General features: G+C 43.8%; 1 protein-coding gene across 5 annotated transcripts in view; it reads left to right on the forward strand.

Moving 5' to 3' along the window:
* The window catches only part of afap1l1b (actin filament associated protein 1-like 1b), a 43,011-nt gene that overhangs the window by 13,612 nt on the left and 3,390 nt on the right, over window positions 1–26,009 (forward strand). The window contains exons 1-17 of one of the 5 annotated variants that reach the window (XM_014198104.2): window positions 8,441–8,664; window positions 12,785–12,910; window positions 12,989–13,072; window positions 13,203–13,282; window positions 13,379–13,502; window positions 13,783–13,881; window positions 13,995–14,209; window positions 14,383–14,655; window positions 15,947–16,061; window positions 16,713–16,868; window positions 17,537–17,748; window positions 17,886–18,031; window positions 18,276–18,348; window positions 24,036–24,168; window positions 24,312–24,485; window positions 24,665–24,840; window positions 24,956–25,084. In XM_014198104.2, the coding sequence (XP_014053579.2) occupies window positions 8,583–8,664; window positions 12,785–12,910; window positions 12,989–13,072; window positions 13,203–13,282; window positions 13,379–13,502; window positions 13,783–13,881; window positions 13,995–14,209; window positions 14,383–14,655; window positions 15,947–16,061; window positions 16,713–16,868; window positions 17,537–17,748; window positions 17,886–18,031; window positions 18,276–18,348; window positions 24,036–24,168; window positions 24,312–24,485; window positions 24,665–24,840; window positions 24,956–25,084 (2,397 nt within the window). In that variant the 5' untranslated portion in view covers window positions 8,441–8,582. Of the gene's footprint in view, window positions 1–8,440; window positions 8,665–12,784; window positions 12,911–12,988; window positions 13,073–13,202; window positions 13,283–13,378; window positions 13,503–13,782; window positions 13,882–13,994; window positions 14,210–14,382; window positions 14,656–15,946; window positions 16,062–16,712; window positions 16,869–17,536; window positions 17,749–17,885; window positions 18,032–18,275; window positions 18,349–24,035; window positions 24,169–24,311; window positions 24,486–24,664; window positions 24,841–24,955; window positions 25,085–26,009 lie in introns of those variants that run through there. The other 4 variants (XM_014198106.2, XM_014198105.2, XM_045717377.1 and 1 more) reach the window with 4 other exon arrangements.

Genomic DNA, 26,009 nt, shown 5'->3' on the forward strand with positions numbered 1-26,009 from the left:
CTACTATTATTCTGACATTTCACATTCTTAAAATAAAGTGGTGATCCTAACTGACCTAAGACAGGGAATTTTTACTAGGATTAAATGTCAGGAATTGTGAAAACAACTGAGTTTTTAAATGTATTTGGCTAAGGTGTATGTAAACTTCTGACTTCAACTATATATATATATATATATATATATATATATATATATATATATATATATATATCTCGGCAGAGTGAAATCAGACTGTTATGTTGATTATGAATAGGGATGTAAGAGCTGAACTGGTCTTTGTCTGACAGTGGCCCGCCACAGTTTGACTCCGGGGCCTGTTGAGCGGAAATCAAAGCTGCCCGTCTAAAGTGGCACTCTGTGTGCTGCCCCCCCCCCAGGTCAGGGCCCTAGCAGGGGAGGCTGAGAGACTGACTGGGCTGGGGTTTTACCATGGTCGTAGATGGGAGTTGAGATGAACTGACCTTTCTTTCACCTCGGAATGTCACGGATAGCCAAGGTCGTAGAATAACGATAAAAGACAGAGCTGTTAGAGAGATTTTATGAGTTATTTGAACTCCCTCCTCAACTCTCTCAAAAGGCCCCAGAAAAGCCATTTCGCCACCATTCTGTAGAGCAGTTTGGGTTGTTTCTCTGCAACTGTAACTCCCATGACGGCCTGACCGAGGTCTCATTACTGGGTCTTCAGTCGAGGAGTCTCTACACAACACCAACACAGACAAGAAACATGTGCACACACACTCTTGTATCTCTTCAATACTCAGGCAGTAAGGTCTAAAACAAGTTTTGTGAGGGAAAAGCGGGGAGCGAGTATTAGGACAATCATTCTCTCTTGGGGTCAGTCTGAGCTTCCAGACAGAGGAGGTCCTGTAGTTTCTATCATGGCTGAGCCTCCAGACAGAGGAGGTCCTGTAGTTTCTATCATGTCTGACCCTCCATACAGAGGAGGTCCTGTAGTTTCTATCATGGCTGACCCTCCAGACAGAGGAGGTCCGGTAGTTTCTATCATGTCTGACCCTCCATACAGAGGAGGTCCGGTAGTTTCTATCATGTCTGACCCTCCAGACAGAGGAAGTCCTGTAGTTTCTATCATGTCTGACCCTCCATACAGAGGAGGTCCTGTAGTTTCTATCATGTCTGACCCTCCAGACAGAGGAAGTCCTGTAGTTTCTATCATGTCTGACCCTCCAGACAGAGGAGGTCCTGTAGTTTCTATCATGTCTGACCCTCCAGACAGAGGAGGTCCTGTAGTTTCTATCATGTCTGACCCTCCAGACAGAGAAGGTCCTGTAGTTTCTATCATGGCTGAGCCTCCAGACAGAGGAGGTCCTGTAGTTTCTATCATGGCTGAGCCTCCAGACAGAGGAGGTCCTGTAGTTTCTATCATGGCTGACCCTCCAGACAGAGGAAGTCCTGTAGTTTCTATCATGGCTGACCCTCCAGACAGAGGAGGTCCGGTAGTTTCTATCATGTCTGACCCTCCAGACAGAGGAGGTCCTGTAGTTTCTATCATGTCTGACCCTCCAGACAGAGGAGGTCCGGTAGTTTCTATCATGTCTGACCCTCCAGACAGAGGAGGTCCTGTAGTTTCTATCATGGCTGAGCCTCCAGACAGAGGAGGTCCTGTAGTTTCTATCATGTCTGACCCTCCAGACAGAGGAGGTCCTGTAGTTTCTATCATGGCTGTGCGGCTGATAATAGGGCTGGCCTCTGCAGAGCATTGTCATCAACTTCCTGTTGATGTGCAGCTTGTGTTCTCCTCTAAATAAACAGTTCCGTGTTGAAATATGGGCAGAGCAGCATCCTGAATTTAAACTGAGACATTCACAATAACAACGCAGAAGGTAAAAATAGTCGATGCTATGGTGTGTTTATCTTGCAATGTGGCGTCTTGACAATGTGGGTGTGGCCAACGTACATTTTTAGTAGACTCCCTGATGACACAAAGTCCCACTGACCAGTTGAAACATAGACCTCCTCTGGGAGATGGATGTTCTCAGGCGGTATCTCTGGAACCTGTCTTATAATGCATGGAGGAATGCGCTCATCAGACTTGAGCCACGTCTGTTCTCATTGCCTTTGATTTCCTGAAGTGCTGTGGAATCATTGCTATGTAATGACAACGTCATCCTCCCAGACTCTGTCCTTCCCTTCCCTCTCAGTGCTGTGGCCTGTTGTCTCTCTCAGATCTGTGATTGACCCAGTCCAACTTTTTGTTGTCATCAAAATTGAATTTCACCCTCCCTCCCATGTGGTCTCCATATGACCAGGCTCTGGGTGCACAAAGGCCCTATGTGAGTCATTCCTCAGCCCTTGGTGAGTGTGATGAACAGCAAGCCTCTCGCCACAACAGCTGATGTGCATCTTCAGCGAGAGTCTGTCCTTGGCCGTGCACTGCCCTGTAGGGAGGACATGGCAGGTCAAACCAGACCACATAGCTCTCTCTCCTCCTAGACTACAGACCATTTGTTATGTGCAGAGACGGCTCACTAAACTCTGGTCCGGAGAACCTACCACTGGACAGAAAGTAAATAGAGTAATGTGATACCATTTAAGACTCAGAGATCAGCAGATCTTTTATACGATGCGGAGGTGAAATAATGTGAAGGGACGAAGGCAGTGGATGGTGACGAAGTGAATTTGGGATGTTGTAGGAACGAGTGTAGATTACAGGAATAGGAAGCAGAAGGTTGGGGTTGATAGAAGCTGCTGTCGTCAGCCTAGACAGGAAACCACAGCTGCAGGACATATCCTTTTACCCATAATGCCAATGGATGCCTCTGGACCGCACAGCTGCCTCCCGACGCCCCTGCACATATCAGTGTGTTTTGAGTGAATGTTTTTTGTTGTTTTTTGTTCTAGTTTGTAACATTGCATTTTCCCCCTTTCTTCAAGAGCGTTGTCATTGTCTAATTTTGTCCCTTGTCTGGACAATGGTGTATTGTTAGGGTGCGGAAAGGCTGAGTGCAAAGAGCTTGAATGAAGGTTTAGGACAAGCTCTCCTCTCTGTAGGATGGATCTGTATTAGTGGAGACATTACTGTTGTGACTACCTCTTGGAGCTGTCTACATTGGCTCTGTTACCACCAATATGTATGGTATTGTAACATCAGACAGCCTCTAAGGGTTGGATTTAATCTGTATCGCGGAAGAGCTGTGTTAAAATTGAAAGGTAATTTACAATTGTGCGACATATGCAGCGTTTACTGTGAATGCAGTCTCCTCGAAGGCGGGAACATTGCCTTTACAATTCAACGGCGCCATAACGCGGATCTTCTGTGTTACTTCTGCAATAAGGATTGACTCCAGCCCTAAGAGGCTGTCTGATGTTAATGGTAGCGTGAGTGCTTGTAAGTTTGCTGATTTGTCTTGTACTGTAAGCCAGCTCTGACTATACTGGAATAGTTCTCAGGCGTGGGGAGGGAAAGGAGAGAGTACATGTCAAATTTTATGATCTAAGCTGACAGCTCTGTGATCTGGGAGTGTTGACAGGCGAGGCTTTGTTGACCTGAACTCAGAACCACGGCAGGGGTCATAGTGTTCAATCACACTGTGTGGGTGTGGCTGCAGGGGAACGTCACTAAAGGCCTTTCTGAGCACTGTGACTCAACTAAAGGGAAAATCCACAGAAATGGAATTGCGCTGAGACTTTTTCCAGCAAACATTGATTTCAAAGTATAACAAACCATACAAACTCTATGCACAAGGAATTCTTTTAACAATTTACACTGAATATTTGACACAAAAACACTTACTGGAAGAACTGCAGACGCAACGTTTCATGAAACTCCCGACGAAACAGTTCTTGTGCTGACGTTGCTTCCAGAGCCAGTTTTGGAACTCGGTAGTGAGTGTTACTACCGAGGACAGACGCGCTTCAGCACTCAGCGGTCTTGTTCTGTGAGCTTGTGTGGCCTACCAATTCGCGGCTGAGCCGTTGTTGCTCCTAGACATTTCCACTTCACATTAACAGCACTTCCAACTACCCCGGTCAATTGTAAGTCACTAAGATAGCCCTTCAGTAAGGCCATTCTACTGCTAATTTTAGTCTATGGAGATGCATGGCTGTGTGCTCGATTTTTATACACCTGTCAGCAACGGGTGTGGCTGAAATATCAGAATCCACTAATTTGAAGGAGTGTGTGTGTGAGATATATATATATATATATATCTCACACACACCGTGCATTCGGAAAGTGTAAATTCACTTACTGTAGTTAAATAATAGATTAAAATACATTATTCCAAAGTCAATGTGTTATGTCATAGCTGACACCCCATTCTTTCTGCAGACATCTTTCAATCTTAATTCGGCATAGATACTTTTGTTGTTGTTGCTCCTAGACGTTACATTTTTTTGTACATACATTGTGGATTCGGAAAGTATTCAGACCCCTTGACTGTTTCTACACACAATACCCCATAATGACAAAGCAAAAACAGGTTTTTAGAAATTTTTGACCGTTTACTCAGTACTTTGTTGAAGCACCTTTGGCAGCGATTACGGCCTCAAGTCTTCTTGGGTATGATGCTACAAGCTTGGCGCACCTGTATTTGGGGAGTTTCTCCCATTCTTCTCTGTAGATCCTCTCAAGCTCTGTCAGGTTGGATGGGGAGTGTCGCTGCACAGCTTTTTTCAGGTCTCTCCAGAGATGTTCGATCGGGTTCAAGTCCGGGCTCTGGCTGGGCCACTCAAGGACATTCAGAGACTTGTCCCGAAGCCACTCCTGCGTTGTCTTGGCTGTGTGCTTGCGGTGTTTGTTCTGTTGGAAGGTGAACCTTGCTCCAGTCTGAGGTACTGAGTGCTCTGGAGCAGGTTTTCATCAAGGATCTCTCTGTACTTTGCTCTGTTCATCTGTCCCTCAATCCTGACTAGTCTCCCAGTCCCTGCCACTGAAAAACGTCCCCACAGCATGATGCTGCCACCACCATGCTTCACCGTAGGGATGGTGCCAGGTTTCCTCCAGACGTGACGCTTGGCATTCAGGCCAAAGAGTTCAATCTTGGTTTCATCAGACCAGAATATCTTGTTTCTCATGGTCTGAGAGTCTTTAGGTGTCTTTTGAAAAACTCCAAGGAGGCTTTCATGTGTCTTCTACTGAGGAGTGGCTTCCGTCTGGCCACTCTGCCATAAAGGCCTGACTAGTGGAGTGCTGCAGAGATGGTTGCCCTTCTGGAAGTTTCTCCCATCTCCACAGAGGAGCTCTGTCAGAGTGACCATCGGGATCTTGGTCACCTCCCTGACCAAGGCCCTTCTCCCCCAATTGCTCAGTTTGGCTGGGCGACCAGTCGTGGTGGTTCCAAACTTCTTCCGTTTAAGAATGATGGAGGCCACTGTGTTCTTGGGGACCTTCAATACTGCAGACATTTTTTGGTACCCTGCCCCAGATCTGTGCCTCGACACAATCCTGTCTTGGAGCTCTACGGACAATTCCTTTGACCTCGCGGCTTGGTTTTGCTCTGACATGCACTGTCAATTGTGGGACCTTTATATATAGACAGGTGTGTGTCTTTCCAGATCAAATTTTGCAAACATTTCTAAAAACCTGTTTTCGCTTTGTCATTATGGGGTATTGTGTATAGATTGATGAGAAAAAATATTATTTAATACATTTTAGAATAAGGCTGTAACGTAAAAAAATGTGGAAAAAGTCAAGGTGTTTGAATACTTTCTGAATGCACTGTACATAGGGTGCAGGGTTGAGTAACTGGGTGGTAACTGGCTAGTGACTAAGTTCAAGACAGGATACTGGGTGGAGCTAGTGATGGCTATTTAACAGTCTGATGGCCTTGAGATAGAAGCTGTTTTTCAGTCCCAGCTTTGATGCACCTGTACTGACCTCTCCTTCTGGATGATAGCGGGGTGAACAGGCCGTGGCTTGGGTGGTTGATGTCCTTGATGATCTTTTGGCCTTCCTGTGACATCGGGTGCTGTAGGTGTCCTGGAGTGCAGGCAGTGTGCAGACCGCACCACCCTCTGAGAGCCTTGTGGTCGCGGGCAGTGTAGCTTTACTTCAACATTTATTGTGTTTTCATGCATTTCTAATATTTAAAAAAAAAAACGTTTTCTGGTTGATGTTTTCTAAGACCTCTTGTCAATCTGTTTGACCAGAAATCAAAGCCTTCACTTATTCAAATGTAAAATGGTTGAGGTGTGTGTGTGTGTGTGTGTGTGTGTGTGTACCTTAATTTCCAAAGAATAGCTTTTAATTTGACACAAAATTTGACATGCTGCTATGAACTTCACGTTGGTGCTCATGGGTCATTTTACATGGAAACGACCTAAACCAGCTGCACCACCCACAGGATCTCCCAGACTGGCTAACACACTTCCCTGAGATGTCCGAGCAGAGGGCGCAGGGGAGTGGGCGTCTGGGCAAGAGGGGTGTAGGGCTGGAGGTTTGAGGGTGTTGCATGGGAATGCAAGTGGAGCGGAAACAGGGCGAGCGGGCCAGGCCCCTCTCTGGCCCTGGCAGTAGGGGTTCAGACAGACAAGTGACCCCTGGAGACCCGGGGCTGTGGAGTTGTGATTTCACCCCACACCACTCCAATAACACACGCATCTTACAGAACCGCTTGGCCTGCTTCAGTTTCGCTCCCATGTTTCTCTTTCCTCATACAGTATGTCTATTCTCTCTCTCTCTCTACTAGCTCTCTCTACTAGCTCTCTCTACTAGCTCTCTCTACGAGCTCTCTCTACTAGCTCTCTAGTGAGAGATGATGATCACACACATCTATATTGTTTAGCATCAGAAATACAGGTTTTTATTATTTTGTTTGGCTCCATTTCCTTGTTTTCAAGAGGAAGGAAACCAACCATTCTCCGTGGAAACAATCTGCTGCCCTTTTTTAAACGTCTCTCAATGAATTCGAGATTCAATCTGCTGACTATGAGAAAACAAGTCAGGATTCATTAGCTACAAGTACAGTTTCTCTAAAGTGACATTCAAATGACAAGATCAAAAGTCTTTTTGTTTTTTAAAAGGGGGAAACAACCAGATCAGTGAGGCTGATTCATGTGAAGCTCTCTGCTATGTCTGAGTGTTGAGGCTAGTCACGTGACATGCTATACTGCTGTGAGTGCGTTGGCAGGTATTTTGCTCAGTTCAGTCAGTGGCTCTCTGGGGTCGCCACGGTTTCCTAGTGTGTCCAGCTGTAGCCATGAGGACGTGTCCGTGTGGTGAGCAGAGAGGGAGACGGAGAGGCAGAAGAGTCAAGGTCACTGGATCAGCCTCACCCCCCCCCCTCCCGGATATCCCCTCTGGAGGGAAGAACCCAACCCAACACTATTCCTGTTGAATGGAAACCTTTTACTGTCTGACTATGCATGCATTGAGACTTCCATTGTGGTTTCTTTGATATCATTCAGTGATGTCATTTAATTGCCAGCCCCGCCAATCCCTTTTAGCAGTTTCCACCTCTAGAGACTAAGGTTGCAATGGAAGGGTATATTACTGGAAACGTTCAACGTTTACCAGTGAACTACCAACATTTTTGTATCTTATCACACAACATCTAGTGGCCCTTTAAGGTACTTCACATTTGTCCAGGTGTCTGTAATTATCTCTGGCCCTCTGTGTGGCCTTATTACATGGAAAATATGTCAAATAATTCAGTAAGATTTTCAAATAAAAATAGAATGACAAAGCTGTAAAACATTATCCTAAATGTAAATCAACTACGTGAATACTTTTGGTGGTTTTAATGACGGTTTCAACATGAAATATCCTTTTAATATATGTATTTTTATTTGCACATTTATTTTACTATGTTACTATGTGTATGTTGTCAATGTTTTGGTGTCAAAATGGTGCCAGCAGTGAAAAAGGTCAATAGTTGGAAGAGTGGCAGAGTTCATTTTTTAAAATAATGCTGTTGATTAGATGCTTTTTTTCATTAATTAGGCTATTTTCTTTTTAACCATATGGTCTATCTACTAGAAACTCATGGACACGGATAGAAAAAATGAATACTATATATATTAATAAATTGCTTAAGTGACACAAGATTATCAAAGTTATGATAGATTTTCTGTTAATTACCAAAATTACTGACGATTCTGGTAACATCGGGAAACTACCGGTATGTTTACAATCGTACTAGAGACCCAACCCTGAGAAGTGGAACCCCTCAAAGACAAGTAGATGAAATTTAAAGATTGTGTGTGACGTCTCAGATGGGCAGAGAGACTGACTGCCAGAGAGAGACTGACTGACTGACTGACTGCCAGAGAGAGACTGACTGACTGAGAGAGACTGACTGACTGACTGCCAGAGAGAGACTGACTGCCAGAGAGAGACTGACTGCCAGAGAGAGACTGACTGCCAGAGAGAGACTGACTGCCAGAGAGAGACTGACTGCCAGAGAGAGACTGACTGCCAGAGAGAGACTGACTGACAGAGAGAGACTGACTGACTGACTGACAGAGAGCGACGAAGTAGAGGAGTGGGGGTGTAACAGCTGGAGAGTAAATTCTTTGAGCCCAGCCCACTAGATACCACAATACCAGGGTAGGAGCGAGCGAGGGAGTGAGTTAAATGACTGTGTGTTGAGAGCTCTGCAATCATCCAGAGACAAGCACAGCTGATGTGTGGATTACCACAGCATTTCTCACTGGAGCTGTTTTTGGAAAATGGTGGGCTTTCTTCTTCTTCAGCTGTTGAAGCCGGTAAGCAACCAAATTGACTGCATGCTTGTATTATACTGTCTTGGCAGCCTCTCTCTTAGTGGGCTGTGTGGGTTGTGTTTGTCCCAGTCTCTCAGGACTGTAACATTTGAATTGGAGATGGATGTCCGTGTAGATCATGTGATTAGTCTTATGGTTGGTTCTACTGAGTACTGGATCTCCACTTCCTGATGATGTGTGGATGTTTTCTCAATTATCTCTGAAAGTTGACCCTGACTACTTTTCGGACAGTTATGTTTTGACAGGGCCAGTTCATTTCCATTCCTTGATATTCAGAGAGGGGATTTGTTATTACAGAGATGTTTATTGTGACCGACCGCCTCGTTTCGGGCTTATGTAGCAAAATTTGAAATTGTGTGTTTTTTTACATTGGATAAAAGTAGATTCAAAGCTAGAAAATTGTATATCCTACACAGCAGTTGAGGAACAAATGGGAAAGTAGTTCAGCTTTGAAACTGTATCAACTATTGAGAAAATGGCTCTTGAATGTTTTGGGACACCTACTGGAGAGCTGTTCTTTGTCTACACCTATTAAGTGTTGTTCATACCCTCTTAAGCCTTAGCCCTATCCATGTCTTTAAGGATGCATGTGAGGCCATGTGATAAACATTGAGTACGGTAGTGTACTAAACAACCAAGGATTTCAAGACTCGAGACTGATTTCTACTACGTCTATTGACATGTCTGTATACAGTTGTCGCAATGACATCATGAACATTCTATTGTCGTTCCGACATCAAACTTGTCGTTGTTATGAAACAGTATAAACACAAAAACGACAGGCTGTTTGACATCAGCAGCATGGTGTTCCAAAACTGTATTTTAACACCAATAAACCCATCGGTTTAAACATGTATTTAGTATATGTCAATCCAGGCAACTAAAAGCAACTTTCTAAACAATGTTTTTGGTTAGCTTCTAGCTTGTTAGAAGGTGTAAATGGTACAATGAAATGGTTACTTGCATAGTGGAGTCTTTTGTTTAGACATGTAGCTAGCTAGCGAAACAATGAACCATAATCCCAACTCATAACGTTACTACCCCCCATGTATCTACAGTTAGCTAAAGCTAACCAACTAGCTATGTTCAATTTTAGCTAGCTAGCTAACATTAGGCTATAACTAGCAATATAAATTTCTCTTGAGATACGGATGACATTACTACACAGATCATAAACATAATGCTAGTGAGCCAGCCAGCTAACGTTAGCTAGCTAACAGTACGCTTTTACTTGCAATGAAAATTACTTTCTGACAAAATTGGAAACGTATAATATCTGAAAATGTAGCTAGCTAGACTCTCTTACCCGTACACTTGGATGAACGCTTCTCCCTCTGTCACGGATGCCACGGTTGCACTTAGCTTGAAGATGTAATCCAGTCAGGTGTTTTATACAACAGCCTTCTGTGTTCTCTTTTCGACTCCCTCCGCATTTGCAATCAAATGCCTCCTTAGCTATCATAAAGTGGAGAGCCTTAGCAACAGTTGTGCAGTTCGTTGTGATATCTTTCAAAAAAGCTGCGTTAGAAAGGATTACCGACAGATACTGAGCAGCTCATGTTATAGATTGGTCTGCAATGTAGCACGCTTCTATCTGAACTCATCTCTCAGCATGTCCAGCCCATCCATTATCTCAGCCAATCATGGCTAGTGCAAAGGTTCCTGTCTTTCCTGACCTGTCACTAATACGACTGTTCCAATAAGCTGACCAGGAAACCTGACTTTCAGACTGATCCCTGACCTGTCACTGATACGACTGTTCCAATAAGCTGACCAGGAAACCTGACTTTCAGACTGATCCCTGACCTGTCACTGATACGACTGTTCCAATAAGCTGATCAGGAAACCTGACTTTCAGACTGATCCCTGACCTGTCACTGATACGACTGTTCCAATAAGCTGATCAGGAAACCTGACTTTCAGACTGATCCCTGACCTGTCACTGATACGACTGTTCCAATAAGCTGATCAGGAAACCTGACTTTCAGACTGATCCCTGACCTGTCACTGATACGACTGTTCCAATAAGCTGATCAGGAAACCTGACTTTCAGACTGATCCCTGACCTGTCACTGATACGACTGTTCCAATAAGCTGATCAGGAAACCTGACTTTCAGACTGATCCCTGACCTGTCACTGATACGACTGTTCCAATAAGCTGATCAGGAAACCTGACTTTCAGACTGATCCCTGACCTGTCACTGATACGACTGTTCCAATAAGCTGATCAGGAAACCTGACTTTCAGACTGATCCCTGACCTGTCACTGATACGACTGTTCCAATAAGCTGATCAGGAAACTTCTGACCAGCCCAGACGTTGCGGCACCCCACTTCTAAACAACTCTAACTGGACTGTATTCAGAGGGTTGGTAAGTCATCTGAAATCATAGTGGTTGTGCTGAACTTGTTGACTCCTTGTTTGATAGGTAAGGGTTGTATGGTGTTATTACAGAGTAACTTCTGCAACAAAAGCAGGAAGCCAAAAGAGCAGACATTTTCCAATGGGATTCTGAGAGGTCATGACTGTGCTAACATAACCTTACAGTTAGCCTTGTTTCTACATGAAGACTTCTGCTCACAAAGCACTTTAGGTTGACTCTTTAAAGCTGATCAGTTTGTTGCTGTGGGTGGAGAAATAAAACACTGACAGGTTGTTTGGTCTGCTATGAGCAGAGATGGACAACAACCTTCAGCACTAAAGCTACAAAAACAGGCCCATATTCTACTGAAAACTTGTGACCGGGAAAAACATCTCTCACTTCCAGAGACCTCAAAGAAAAACAGGTAGGCCTAGTCCTGAGATTACTGTCTACAAAGTTGTGTGTGTGTGTGTGTGTGTGTGTGTGTGTGTGTGTGTGTGTGTGTGTGTGTGTGTGTGTGTGTGTGTGTGTGTGTGTGTGTGTGTGTGTGTGTGTGTGTGTGTGTTAGAGATGCTCCTCTCCAGGGGAGCCCCAGTGCCTGGTGGTACGGCAATCTCCTCTCAGCTCCAGGAATGCCCCACTACAGATAAGATAAATAACTTATCACCAGGGGAGCTGTTAAACAGATGTTTCTGTGTAATTAAATGGTCCAGTCATGGGTTTGAGGGTGCTGTGCTGGGACCCTCTCATCACAATGCCAGGAAGACAGGTTGATAAATCAAATCTCAAATCAAATGTTATTGGTCGCATACACATATTTAGCAGATGTTATTGCGAGTGTAGGGAAATGCTTGTGTTCCTAGCTCCAACAGTGCAGTAATATCTAACAATTAGAGTTTTACACGTGGAAAACATTATCTTGAGTTTGATATGTGGAAATTCCTCCAAAATGTGGAGTTCCTTTCTTTGGACACTTGAGTTCTGCAGGGATTGCCATTAGCTAAGGGTTGTTCTATTGCCCGGGGTAAAAGACCTGAACACTTATGCAAGTTGAGTCTGAATGCAAAGAACTGCAGTGGTCTGGTCTTTCTGGTTCCTCCCCTGTGTGTAGGTGAAAATACTTTCCATTTCCGGGCAGGTGATCATAGGGGTTCTTTAGGGCAACAAAAACTACTCCTGACTTGCCCAATGAGAGAGAGCCTTCCAGACTGTAATGTCAATCCCTGGGTTTGCTTTTGTGACAGGCTGATGAAACTCTATCGCACCTGTTTATTGCATTAAGCCGCCAGATCCCACCTTGTGATTATTTTGTCTGGGTTCTTCCAGACGCAGGCCAATACAACCAGATGTCTGAGGTTAGCTCCACCCATAACCACTTCTGTTGTCAGGACAGTTGACCCATGAATAAGGGCCTCAGCATATTATGAAGCGGGTTTGATTGTTGTGTTGGAATGCAATAGTTAATGAACTAACCCTTTATACTTGTCTTTTCTTACCAGTGCTGACTTTGCTGATAGCTACTTTGAGGAAAGATGTACTTACTATGACTCTGAGATAGATGGTTGTCTCGCCTAACTATCTAAGTCCGTCTGCTAAATGACTAAAATGTAAAAGTGATGAATCTTACCATCACCATTATAGATTTGCTCAGTAATTGACATATTGTACGATCACTTGAAACGGTCACTCATTGTTTCAGACATGACCTGTGACTTGTGTTGTTCTTCTCTCTCCCGCAGCGATGGAGCATCTGGTGAGTGAGCTGAACATGCTGCTGAAGCTGCTGGACCATGAGAGTGTGAGCAAGGCCACAACGGAGAAGATGAGCGCGGTCCGGAGCCTGCTGGGGCAGCTGCAGCCGTCAGGTAGGGTGTGTGTGTGTGTGTGTGTGTGAGAGAGGGCACGGAGAGTGTTTATTTATTTTTTTACATTCTCTGTTAAAGTGAATGGATCAGACTTCGTATACATGAACACTTCCCTTTACGGAAATGGCACCAGCTTTGTGGAATCCCTGTTTGAGGAATTTGGTGAGTTAAATAACATATCTGTATTGTTTCATATAAAAGAATAATGACTTTCTAGACGATGCTAGTATAGAGTAAACAACGACATGATCAGTCATTCTTTAATGATGTGTATATTACATTGTCCCAACAGACCTGAATGAGCTCAGAGCCTCCCCAGAAGAACTGAAGGAACCAGCAGAGGAGGAAACCCCCAAAATACCGCCCTCTAAAGTGAGAGCCTTTTCCACAGTACTGTAGAATTGCATCAGAACTTTGACTATAACACTTTTTGTTTATTGAATTTCTCCTAACGTTAATTCCCCCCAGAGTCCCACTGAAACCCCTCCTCCTCTGCCAACCACCCCTCCCCCAGAGGACTATTATGAGGAGGCAGTACCCCTGGATCCAGGCACGGTGACCCAATACATCACCACCAACATCACCAAACGCAGTGAGTAGTCAGTCACACGTCCTCCCTGCCGTCACCTATTCATAACCACCCCAACTCACTGTCCGTACACGGTACACAACACAGGAGAATCGAGGGGAGGACGGGCTCATAGTAATGTCTGGAATGGAGTGAATGGAACCGTATTAAACGCATGCGTTTGTGTCAATACTGTTCCAGCCACTACTATGAGCCTGTCATCAGTTAAGGTGCCACCAGCCAACTGTGCTACACACTCTTATTGTTGGGTTATCTCTGATCTCTGTCCTCTGCTTTCTTCTAGTCAGCGCAAGTCCCCCAAATTCCATTGAAGATGCATATTATGAGGATGCTGACAATAATTACCCCATCACCCAAATCAATGGCCCGCACAAGAACTCATGTGAGTATGAATGAAATCATAGCATCCGGTTGAGATGAATGTGTACTTGATGCTACTACATCTGTATGTTTTGAGGGGAACCATCTTATCCGTTATCCTTTGTTGTTCTCCAGACGCTGATTCAGACGCGCTGAGCAGCTCCTATGAATCGTATGATGAGGAGGATGAGGAGGCGAAGGGCCAGGGCAGGACTAGTCAGAGGTGGCAGTCAGAGGAGAACTCTGTGGGGCCGATGAAGGATTGTCGTATCTGTGCCTTTCTGCTGCGCAAGAAACGCTTCGGCCAATGGGCCAAACAGTTGACAGTCGTCCGTGACAACAGATTACAGGTAGGGCAACAGCCTTTTCTGCAGTCTGTGTTTACTATTAAAGGTTTATTACACATCAGGCCTGATCTAATTGAGACACATTTAGATATTAGGAGTGATCTGCAGTAAAGTATTTTAAAGTCAATTGTAATATAAAAAAAGAAACAACTGTTTTTCTGTGTCTTCCTCTGCAGTGCTACAAGAGCATTAAAGACAGAAGCCCACACATTGAGCTGCCGCTGAACCTGTGTAACGTCATCTACATCCCCAAAGAGGCGCGCCGCAAGAAGCACGAGCTGCGTTTCTCCCTGCCTGGTGGAGAGGCCTTGGTGCTGGCTGTCCAGAGCAAGGAGCAGGCGGAGCGATGGCTCACAGTGATCCGGGAGGTGGCCAGTCAAGCCACCAGCGGTGAAGGATTAGAGGGCTCATCCTCTCCTATGATCCAGAGGAAGATAGAGCTGGACAAGGTGGGTCTTCCCTCAGTAACACTGCTAGATACCTTACTCAGTCTATAGGCCTGTAACCCAACACAGCCTTCTGTGTCTGCACTGTACAGACCCTATGGGCCCCTTATCCTGTTTCACTCAAACTGACTCAGACAACCTGGGACTGGTGTTTTCACAATATATGTTTCACATACTGCACATAACCATGCTGCAGTAAATAACCAGGCGGAATGAAAGCAGTTCAGTAAATAACCAGACGGAATGAAAGCAGTTCAGTAAATAACCAGACGGAATGAAAGCAGTTCAGTAAATAACCAGGCGGAATGAAAGCAGTTCAGTAAATAACCAGACGGAATGAAAGCAGTTCAGTAAATAACCAGACAGAATGAAAGCAGTTCAGTAAATAACCAGACAGAATGAAAGCAGTTCAGTAAATAACCAGACAGAATGAAAGCAGTTCAGTAAATAACCAGACAGAATGAAAGCAGTTCAGTAAATAACCAGACAGAATGAAAGCAGTTCAGTAAATAACCAGACAGAATGAAAGCAGTTCAGTAAATAACCAGACAGAATGAAAGCAGTTCAGTAAATAACCAGACAGAATGAAAGCAGTTCAGTAAATAACCAGACAGAATGAAAGCAGTTCAGTAAATAACCAGACGGAATGAAAGCAGTTCAGTAAATAACCAGGCGGAATGAAAGCAGTTCAGTAAATAACCAGACAGAATGAAAGCAGTTCAGTAAATAACCAGGCGGATTGAAAGCAGTTCAGTAAATAACCAGACGGAATGAAAGCAGTTCAGTAAATAACCAGACAGAATGAAAGCAGTTCAGTAAATAACCAGACGGAATGAAAGCAGTTCAGTAAATAACCAGACAGAATGAAAGCAGTTCAGTAAATAACCAGACAGAATGAAAGCAGTTCAGTAAATAACCAGACAGGTCAGACAGGTCAGACAGACAGACGACGTCCAGCCTGTTTGACCCCCCCCCCACCTTCTAATGTATCACTACCTGATCTGTATCAGTTCATTGATGGTGTGTTTATGCCGTGTCACTCAATCAGAGGAGGGGTTGATGCTCTAATGCTGCCTTCTGACAGTTAAAAACAGCTGACTGTGAATAGTCTAGTGATCAGCAACTGAAACTCCACATAGATGGAAACCGAGCCATTCTATTATAGCTTAAATGTATGACTGTGGACAGAGGGACTGTGGAACCCATTTCAGGATTATTCTAAGACGGTAATGTTTTGTTTTTAATTAGGTTAGTGTCCACACTAACCTAATTTCCCCCCCTCTCTTCTCTCTAGTTACTAGGAGCTGACAAGCACACTGTAGTGTTGGTTGACAAGCACACCTCTGACTCTGACAGCGTGGCCACAGGTGACAACCTGTCCTCTGGTCAGCTCCGTGACAACTGTGAAGGTTAGGACCCAATCTGCCTCAACATACCTGAACTTCCCTGGGTGTCTGCTTTCTACTGTTCTACTGTAGCTTTGTGTTTTACTAGTCTGCATTGTGAGATTCAAAAGACCACTTTTAGATACTCCATGTCATTTAAAAAAAAAATGTAGAACCCTTTTTAAACTGAGACACAGGCTCAAGCAGACTGAAATGAAACACTATGTAGGGCAGTGGCTTTGGCAACCTAAAGACGGAGGAAAACATAATGAATGAGAAAGTAGAGTGATCTATGTTCCTGAGTCAGAAGAGGTGTCAACGTTTGGATGTTTTACCTAAAGCAGATAAAAGACAGAGGAAGTGTGACCCGGAGCAGAACCATCCTTCCTGCCCTCTTCCTGTCTTTGTCTCACAATGACATCATAGGACATACGTACACAAGGCAGAGAGGTAGCACCTGGTCGACAGAGCCCTGGGACTTCAAAACAACATTTTTAGAAGCACTGAACTACATTTGCCTACATTGTTCGATTGCCAATACAGTGTGCCACATTGGAACATGAGCATCCAGTAAATAGCTAACTAAAACATGCCCTTTCAGACACACAATACATGATCTAGTAAATGACTCTTTTGTAAAGGACTCTGTGCTGACTCCGGTGTGTTTCTGTTTAGGGAAGGGGAAGAGGGGGGCGTTTTCAGAGCTGACGGGGTCTATGAGCAGAGCGGCTGGACGGAAGATCAACAGGATCGTCAGTTTCTCTAAGAAGAAGCCTCCTCTCCCAGGAGACACTCTGTCCTCCTACCACCATGACGACAACCCCCGCTGTGGTGAGCGCCCCGCATCCATGTCATACATATAGATCTTTTTTTAACCCATTTTCTTTCCCCCAATTTCGTGGTATCCAATTGGAGTCTTGTCCCATTGCTGCAACTCCCGTACGGACTCGGGAGAGGCGAAGGTCGAGAGCCGTGAGTCCTCCGAAACACAACCCAACCAAGCCACACTGCTTCTTGACACACTGCCCACTTAACCCGGAAGCCAGCCGCACCAATGTGTCGGAGGAAACACTGTACAACTGGCGACCGTGTCAGCGTGCACTGCGCCCGGCCCACCACAGGAGTCGCTAGTGCGCGACGGGACAAGGACATCCCTGCCGGCGAAACCCTCCCCTAACCAGGACAACGCTGGGCCAATTGTGCGCCGCCCCATTGGTCTCCCGGTCACGGCCGGCTGCGACAGAGCCTGAATTTGAACCCAGAATCTCTAGTGGCACAGCTAGCACTGTGATGCAGTGTCTTAGACCACTGCACCACTCAGGAGGCCATCCATGTCATATATGACATGTTCATTCCACAGTCATAATCTCTTGGCTGGTATTTAGCATGTTACTACTAGTCTGTTGTCTTCCCACCTTTTTAAAAGCTGTTATTTTCATTTCTACTGCTCCATGTAATTACCTTTTTTCTGGAAAGTATTGATGTGTTCCTGTCCTCAGGTTATCTAAATCTACTGCTGAGCCAGTGTTGGAGGGAGAGATGGTGCTGTGTGAGGAGTGGAACACTGTACCTTCACAAAGACCGGGGCGACCTGGGTACTCACGTCAGAGCTGTGGTCCTCCATGGGTCTGAGGTCATACCTGGAGTAGGGCCCAAGCACCCCTTCGCCTTCCGCATCCTGCAAGGAGGCAACGAGGTGGCTGCCTTGGAGGTATGTTTGTGCGTGTATATGTAGCCCAATGTCCCCTATCCCTTGACCGGTCTCTCCGGTCCGTCTCGTGGGTTCTAGTCCCCTTTGGGATCAGTGCCATGTGGTGATTGATGTAAGTGTCTCTGTCTGTCCAACAGGCCAGCTGTTCAGAAGAGATGGGCCGCTGGCTGGGGGTTTTGCTGGCAGAGTCTGGCTGTGCCACCAGCCCTGAGGCTTTGCACTATGACTATGTAGACGTGGACACCATCACTAGCATCACAGATGCAGCAAGACACTCCTTCCTGTGAGTCTGAGGCTGGGGTCATTTCCAAATGGGCTTCATATTTTAAGGGGAGTACATTTATAATGCCAGATGGTCATGGGGGTAAATGCTTGTCTCTTTTGAAATGCTGAATCAGTTTTACCATTTGGAGGTTTTCATCAAGGTACCAACATTTAACCACAGGTATTTTGACAATTCTACCAGGGTCTGTCTGCACAGTATGGTTGTTATGACATCACAATGCTAGCCTCTTCCTGTCCCATAGATGGGCTACCTCCTCCAGCAGCGCCTCGACAGACTCCAGAACGTATGACGAGGTTCCTTATGAGAGCATATTGGTGAGGAGATACGAATGCTAAACATGTTTTAACTTGTTGACACATCATAATGACAAACTTTCATTTCATTTTGAAAGTGGGAAAGCTCCACACCCTTATTTTTTTGTGGGAAAGAAACCACATTTCAAGAAAAACAGGTTAACCAAACCCTATTGGCTGTGCATGAGACAGCAGTATACCAGCAACCTCTGAACTGTAGCAAAAAAAAAAAACTAGACTTCCTTTGGTTGAGATTTACATCTAAGGAATCCCCAGCTCTGTGTTCACACCCATAACTGTAGCTGGAATCCTAAGGATCCAGTTGATGAATGATCTGTTCCTATATCTCTCCACAGAATCAGGGAGTAGGAGTCAAAGGGATTTTAATTCTACAGCATTCTGAAGGCCTGCTGAATGCCGATAGGCTCCTCTGTGGGTATGTGGGAGGGTATAGACGACACTCCAGGGATGCGCTCTGAAAGTAGCTCATCGGAGCTCATCTGAGTTGTGTATGGGACAGATCGAAATGTACTGGGGGAGGGGTGGTCCAAAATAGGGGAGGCTTGTCAAACCTTTTATTTTTTTTGCTTTATGGGAGGTTTGTGTGTTTTTCTTTATTGGGCACGGGAGAGTAGTGTGTTTTTTTTCCCTGGTTCACATTCGCTCTTCTGCTCGTATTTTCACTATAAACAACAACTTGACTGACTTTTGATATTACACTAAAGTTTAGAAATGTTTGTGAAGGTTTGGTAGGGCTATTATTAACCTTTAGCTACTGCAGGCCTATGATATGAAGGCAGCGCGCCCTGACGCTCCAACTGACTCCAACAGTTTAACTGGAGGTGAGGAAGTGTTTCACACCTACCAGAGTTACTCCTATAATATAATGCTTATCTTTATACAAAATATTCAGATAGAAGTACAGAAGGAGGGTAATTTGTTAATTTTCTATCTGTATAGCAGATGCAGTAGCCATCTGACATTAAAGAAATGCATGTCGGTGTCATAGCATGCCGCCGGCATATGTCTATCTTCAGTAGTGTGAAGTACTAAAGTAAAAATATGTTGTGTCTTTGGCTATGCCGGATTAAGTGAAATGACATGCTAACCTATAAAATTCTTTCTCTAATTAATATTACCTGATTAAGCTAATCGTGTAAATGTAATTAACTAGAAAGTCGGGGCACCACGGAAGAACGTTTATAGAGCCGTTATCTTCCGAATAAACTCTTAAAATACTTAGTAATATTTTACATCGATAGCAGTCAATATTAACCCTTATCTTATTTTCAGTCTCATAATGAAAGTTGTAAATTCTTGGCTATCTTCACGAACCCTGGCTAACAAGTTGAATCAGCAATACAAAATTGGGTTTAATTATTTATTTACTAAATACCTAAACTTATCACACAGAATTACAAATACACCGAATACATATGATGTCATACAAAAACGTTCTGGTGGACGGAACCTGTATCATGGCTGGTTACACAAAGGAAAGGGGGTTGGGCTTGAATGAAAGAGCGGGAAGATTTAGGAACAAAGAAACAGCAGCTATGCTATCGTAAATACATTATCTTATGCATTCTAAATTACCGCCCATTTGGAAAAGGAAAATGCAATAAATATTTACTCTGAGCTGCGCTTCGGTAGATTGGTCGTAGATGCTGGCCGGGTTGGCCAACAGATCTTCCTGTACTCGGAAGAATGTCTCTGGTGGTAAATTGGATACGTGGTGGTATCTTTGTCCGTCTGTTAGACTGGATCCATCGTCCGTCCTTTCCTAGCCCACGTCTAGGCCGCTGCGAACTCAACGGCTAGGAAGTAGCACTTCTGTAGTGAATAAGCTCAAAGTTCATACCAGTTCATACCATAGCTCACGCCGAGGTTGGCTTAGTTGACATGTGTGTCCTTCTAACGTAGAGGCTGCAGACCTCACGTACTGGAACAACGTGGTTATCGTTTCATCAAAGGCTTATATAGTGGAGAGGGGGAAGGAGGTGTTTCATCGTTTATAACCCTTGTCTCTTCACAGGGTTGGGCCACTGATCAAGCAGGGCACTTTCCTTATGAAAACCCAATTCTCTCATTTGGAAGCTAAAATTACATTTAATCTCCTAACAAACAATTTCAATATCAAACATTTCAATTGCATAACAATTCCATGTTATTCTGATAACTAGAGGGTGTATACTTTCCCAGGTACAGTTTATGTCGTCCTGTCATCAGTCATAATGTCTCAGATGACAACCGAACTGACATACATACTCATTACGTTCCCAAGCATATTTCCAACTGGTTTTATTAACAAAATATGGTTCCTTTTCCCCATTTGTTTGATGTTCCCAGACTCTCTATATTTAACACAGGCTATTCAAGTCCTTCAGTAGGGTCAGAGAGGGGAAGGGAGAAAGGTATTTATGGGGGGGGTCATAAACCTTACCCACAGGCCAACGTCATGACAAATATTACTTAAGTAGTTTTTAGGGGTATCTGTACTTTACTATTTATATTTATATTATATTTCTATTACTTTACTATTTATAATGTTTTTCTTTTACTCCAAACATTTTCTGAAAACTAAAAGTACTCGTTACATTTTGAATGCTTAGCAGGACAGGAAAATGGTCCAATTCACACACTTATCAAGAGAACATCCCTGGTCATCTACTGCCTCTGATCTGGAGGACTCACTAAACACACACGCTTTGTTTGTAAATTATGTCTAAATGTCGGGGTGTACCCCTGGCAAAAAAAAACAAGAATATCGTGCCATCTGGTTTGCCTAATATAAGGAATTTGAAATTATGTATACTTTTTACCTTTGACACTTAAGTATATTTTAGCAATTACATTTACTTTTTGATACTTAAATATATTTAAAACCAAATACTTTTAGACTTTTATTCAGACTTTTACTGGGTGACTTTCACTTGAGTCATTTTCTAAGGTATGTTGACTTTCAATCAAGTGTGACAATCAAGTACTTTTCCACCACTGTCTCTCTCTCTCTATCTCTCTGGGGTTAGGCCTAAGCTTCTCTTCCTTTATTTATACAGTACCAGTCAAAAGTTTGGACACACCTACTCATTCAAGGTTTTTTCTTTATTTTTACTATTTTCTACATTGTAGAATATTAGTGAAGACATCAAAACTGTGAAATAACACACATGGAGTCATGTAGTAACCAAAAAAAGTGTTAAACAAATCAAAATATATTTTAGATTCTTCAAAGTAGCCACCCTTTTCCTTCACTCTGCGGTCCGACCCATCCCAAACCATCTCAGTTGGGTTGAGGTCGGGTGATTGTGGAGGCCAGGTCATCTGATGCAGCACTCTCCTTCTTGGTCACATAGCCCTTACACAGCCTGGAGGTGTGTTTGGTCACTGTCCTGTTGAAAAACAAATAATAGTCCCTTTAAGCGCAAACCAGATGGGATGGCGTATCTCAGCAGAGATAAGTGGTTAAGTGTGCCTTAAATTCGAAATAAATCACAGACAGTGTCACCAGCAAAGCACCATCACTCCTCCTCCTCCATGCTTCACTGTGGGAACCACACATGCGGCGATCATCCATTAACCTACTCTGCATCTCACTAAGACACAACGGTTGGAATAAAAAAATCGCAAATTTGGACTCATCAGACCGAAGGACAGATTTCCACTGGTCTAATGTCCATTGCAAGTGTTTCTTGGCCCAAGCAAGTCTCTTCTTATTATTGGTGTCCTTTAGTAGTGGTTTCTTTGCAGCAATTCAACCATGAAAGCCTGATTCACGCAGTCTCCTCAACAGTTGATATTGAGATGTGTCTGTTATTTGAACTCTGAAGCATTTATTTGGGCTGCAATCTGAGGTGCAGTTACCTCTAATGAACTTATCCTCTGCAGCAGAGGTAACTTTCCGGTGGCGGTCCTCATGAGAGACAGTTTCATCATAGCGGTTGATGGTTTTTGCAACTGCACTTGAAGAAACTTTCAAAGTTATTGAAATTTTACGCATTCACTGACCTTCAAGTAATGATGGACTGTTGTTTCTCTTTGGTTATTTGAGCTGTCCTTTCCATAATATGGACTTGGTCTTTTACCAAATAGGGCCATCTTCTGTATAACACCTCCTACCTTGTCACAACACAGCTGATTGGCGCATATGGATGTCCATAACATTTCTCAAATGTCGAGTAAATTCAAATCTTACCTGTCAACTTGTCCGGCGCTAAATTTTGCTAAAGTAAACTCTGAAATGGCATATTTTTATGAAGATTTTAGAATATTAGACACAGTGCTGTTCTCTTTCACAGTTTATTCTGCAGACACACACACACACACAACACAATGTGTACACTTCAGAGCATCTGCAAATCCGTCATGAAATCTCCATCAAAAGTTGAACTCATTGGCTGGATCCTGCGATACGTACAAATATGCACAGATGCAGTTGCACAAATAATTCAGCAGGTGGCGCCACAACTACACAAATAACCTGGCTGCTTAATTACAGCAACTCATACAAACAAGGATGTCTATTTGAATCCTGTTACATATGTATTTATGTAAAAATATATATATATATTGAGACCACAATGGAAGTAAGTCCCTGACTTTAATGTGCAATCCCGGTCTCTTAAAAAACTAAAATCAATCCAAACTGTTTAGCGGCCAAATGATGAATGAAAAGAGAAGTCTGTTACAAAACACAAATGTTTAATTACATTCTGAGATTGTCAAGCCAAGCCTTCGATACTGGGTAAACCTACAATGTAGGGAGGGATGTATTTTCAGTTTGTCGAGAGAGATTATGTTGTTGAAAACGGAAACCGAAGACTGTATGCTTTGTTTATTGGTTGTGTGGTGCATTGGCACAGAAACCTGTTGGTGGAAAATGTGTTGCGTGTGTTTTATATAATTATAGATGACATCAAAATGTTGAAAATGTGATTCCCCCCTAGCTGATCATTGTCTGCAGACGGCTCTGATTGTAGTATACTGAAAGAGGCAGGGAGAGAGAGCTCATCTGTGGTGGTCGGTGAATCTTCTGGCCCGTAGACCACCGTGGCATTGACTGTGCCACAAAAGCCTGCTGAAGTGGCCAAGTCGATATCCACGTTTTTAAACACACGGTCGCTACAGTTATTGTTATTTTTGGCCGTAAACATTATTTGGAGTTAATTCTATGGGGGAGAGGGTGGTACATTTACTTTACAGTCCAAGGGGAGGGTCATGTGAGGGGGAAAATGCAGTACAGAGATCTCACACAGCCCTGGCGTATTTGGGAAAACTCATGACTCTTTGAGGGGAAATATGAATCATATCCAACTGTGTGTCAAGACTTTTCTTTACTTCCCAAAATGTGTCTAAATCCAGATTTCACTATTTGACTGTAATACTTTGTGATACATCTCTCAAATTCCAGTATACTCAACTTGAAGTGGTTAGTTTATTTAACTTGTGGTCTAGTTTCTCAAACAGTAAGTTTTGCAATATCACACATTACATGCCACACACATTAGTGAGAGTTCATCTGTTGTATTACTCTCACCTCCCTCATCTCTATCTCCTTCCTCTTCCCTTCTCTGCTCTGCCATTGCCTGCTCTGCCCTGGATATCCCTTTCCTGCTCTACCTTACCCTTTCCTGCTCTACCTTACCCTTTCCTGCTCTACCTTACCCTTTCCTGCTCTACCTTACCCTTTCCTGCTCTACACTCCACAGCAGCCAGAGGAGCAGGTGCCCAGACCAGGAGCTCAGGTGAAACACCACTCTTCTTTCTCTAGCAGCAGAGAGACTGAGAAGGTGGACTCCCTAGTCACCATAAAGAGACACTGTTCCAGTAAGTCTCCAGAAGGTCAGCCAAGTCTGTGTGTGATGCTGGGAAGGGGGGGGGGGGATTTGACATGATCTCATCTTGTCAGAGTATGCCTAGAATAAACCTATATTATTTTCAAATGTGACCACTCAGAATGTATTTTCGTTGTTTGTCTGCCTTAGATGCGAATAAGCATGTATCAGGGAAGTATGGTAAAACACGAGCAGAGGACGATGCCAGGAGGTACCTGAAGGAGAAAGACGAGATGGAGAAGGCGCGAGAGGTCCTCAAAAGTGCCCTGCTTGTATTACGCAATGAGAGGAAAGAGGTGAAGGAACAACTGAAGGACGCTACAGGTAAGACAATAAAACAGAGTCTTGTATTGACTATCCCTTAAAAAGAGAGAGCATGTTTTTTTTTTGTGTAGATTAATGGCGCCACCTACAGCTTAGCCACAGTATAGGAATTCTTCACTCAGACTTATTGAGGCGCCATGTAACCTAACAAATGAATGCGTGTTTGTGACTGTGGTCAGGTAAGCAGCAGAAGCAGCTGGAGAAGCGTTTTGCCCAGCTGGAGGAGAACTGCAGGGGGAAGGAGGGGGAGCGGGTGGACCTGGAGCTGCGTCTCACTGAGGTGAAGGAGAATCTAAAGAAGTCGCTGGCTGGAGGGGTGCTGGGGCCACCTACAGAGAGCAAACCCCCCAGAAAGGTGCCTGGCTGCTTTATCTCCTACTACATCACAAACAACTGTTTAAATTTCAGACCATGTTTTATTGTCTTTTTAGAGTTTTTACCCGTTAACAGATATTCTCAACTTTGTCCAGGTCCAGATCAGTAAAGTTGATCATCTATACAGCGAGGCATCCATGCCAGTAAACTGTGCTGCTGAGATGCGGAAGCGTCCCCTATCCATCTATGCATCTAGCAGAGGAAATGTCATGCAGAAAGCCAAGGTAGGCAGTCATTAACCTCTATGGGCTACTCAACAGCCAGTGTAATCCCGTGGTGCGATATTCAAATACCTCAAAAATGCAAAAAAGTCGGAGCCTTAGAAAGATGCCCGAGTTTCTGACTTGAAATTCCGAGTTGGATGAACGTTTAACCTCTATGGGCTAGGTGGGACGCTTGCGTCCCACCTACTCAATAGCCAGTGTAATCCCGTGGCGCGATATTCAAATACCTCAAAAATGCTAAAACTTCAATTTTTCAAACATATGACTATTTTACACAATTTTAAAGACAAGACTCTCATTGATCTAACCACATTGTCCGATTTCAAAAAGGCTTTACAACGAAAGCAAAACATTAGATTATGTCAGCAGAGTACCCAGCCAGAAATGATCAGACACCCATTTTTCAAGCTAGCATATAATGTCACATAAACCCAAACCACAGCTAAATGCAGCACTAACCTTTGATGATCTTCATCAGATGACAACCCTAGGACATTATGTTATACAATACATGCATGTTTTGTTCAATCAATTTCATATTTATATCAAAAACCAGCTTTTTACATTAGCATGTGACTAGCATTCCGACCGAACACTGCCGGTGAATTTACTAAATTACTCACGATAAACGTTCACAAAAAACATAACAATTATTTTAAGAATTATATATACAGAACTCCTCTATGCACTCAATATGTCCGATTTTAAAATGGCTTTTCGGTGAAAGCACATTTTGCAATATTCTAAGTAGATAGCCCGGCATCACAGGGCTAGCTATTTAGACACCCAGCAAGTTTAGCACTCACCAAAGTCAGATTTACTATAAGAAAAATGTTATTACCTTTGCTGTTCTTCGTCAGAATGCACTCCCAGGACTTCTACTTCAAGAACAAATGTTGGTTTGGTCCCAAATAATCCATTGTTA

This window comes from Salmo salar, chromosome ssa04 (assembly GCF_905237065.1).
Source record: "Salmo salar chromosome ssa04, Ssal_v3.1, whole genome shotgun sequence".
In the NCBI taxonomy this organism is placed as follows: domain Eukaryota; kingdom Metazoa; phylum Chordata; class Actinopteri; order Salmoniformes; family Salmonidae; genus Salmo; species Salmo salar.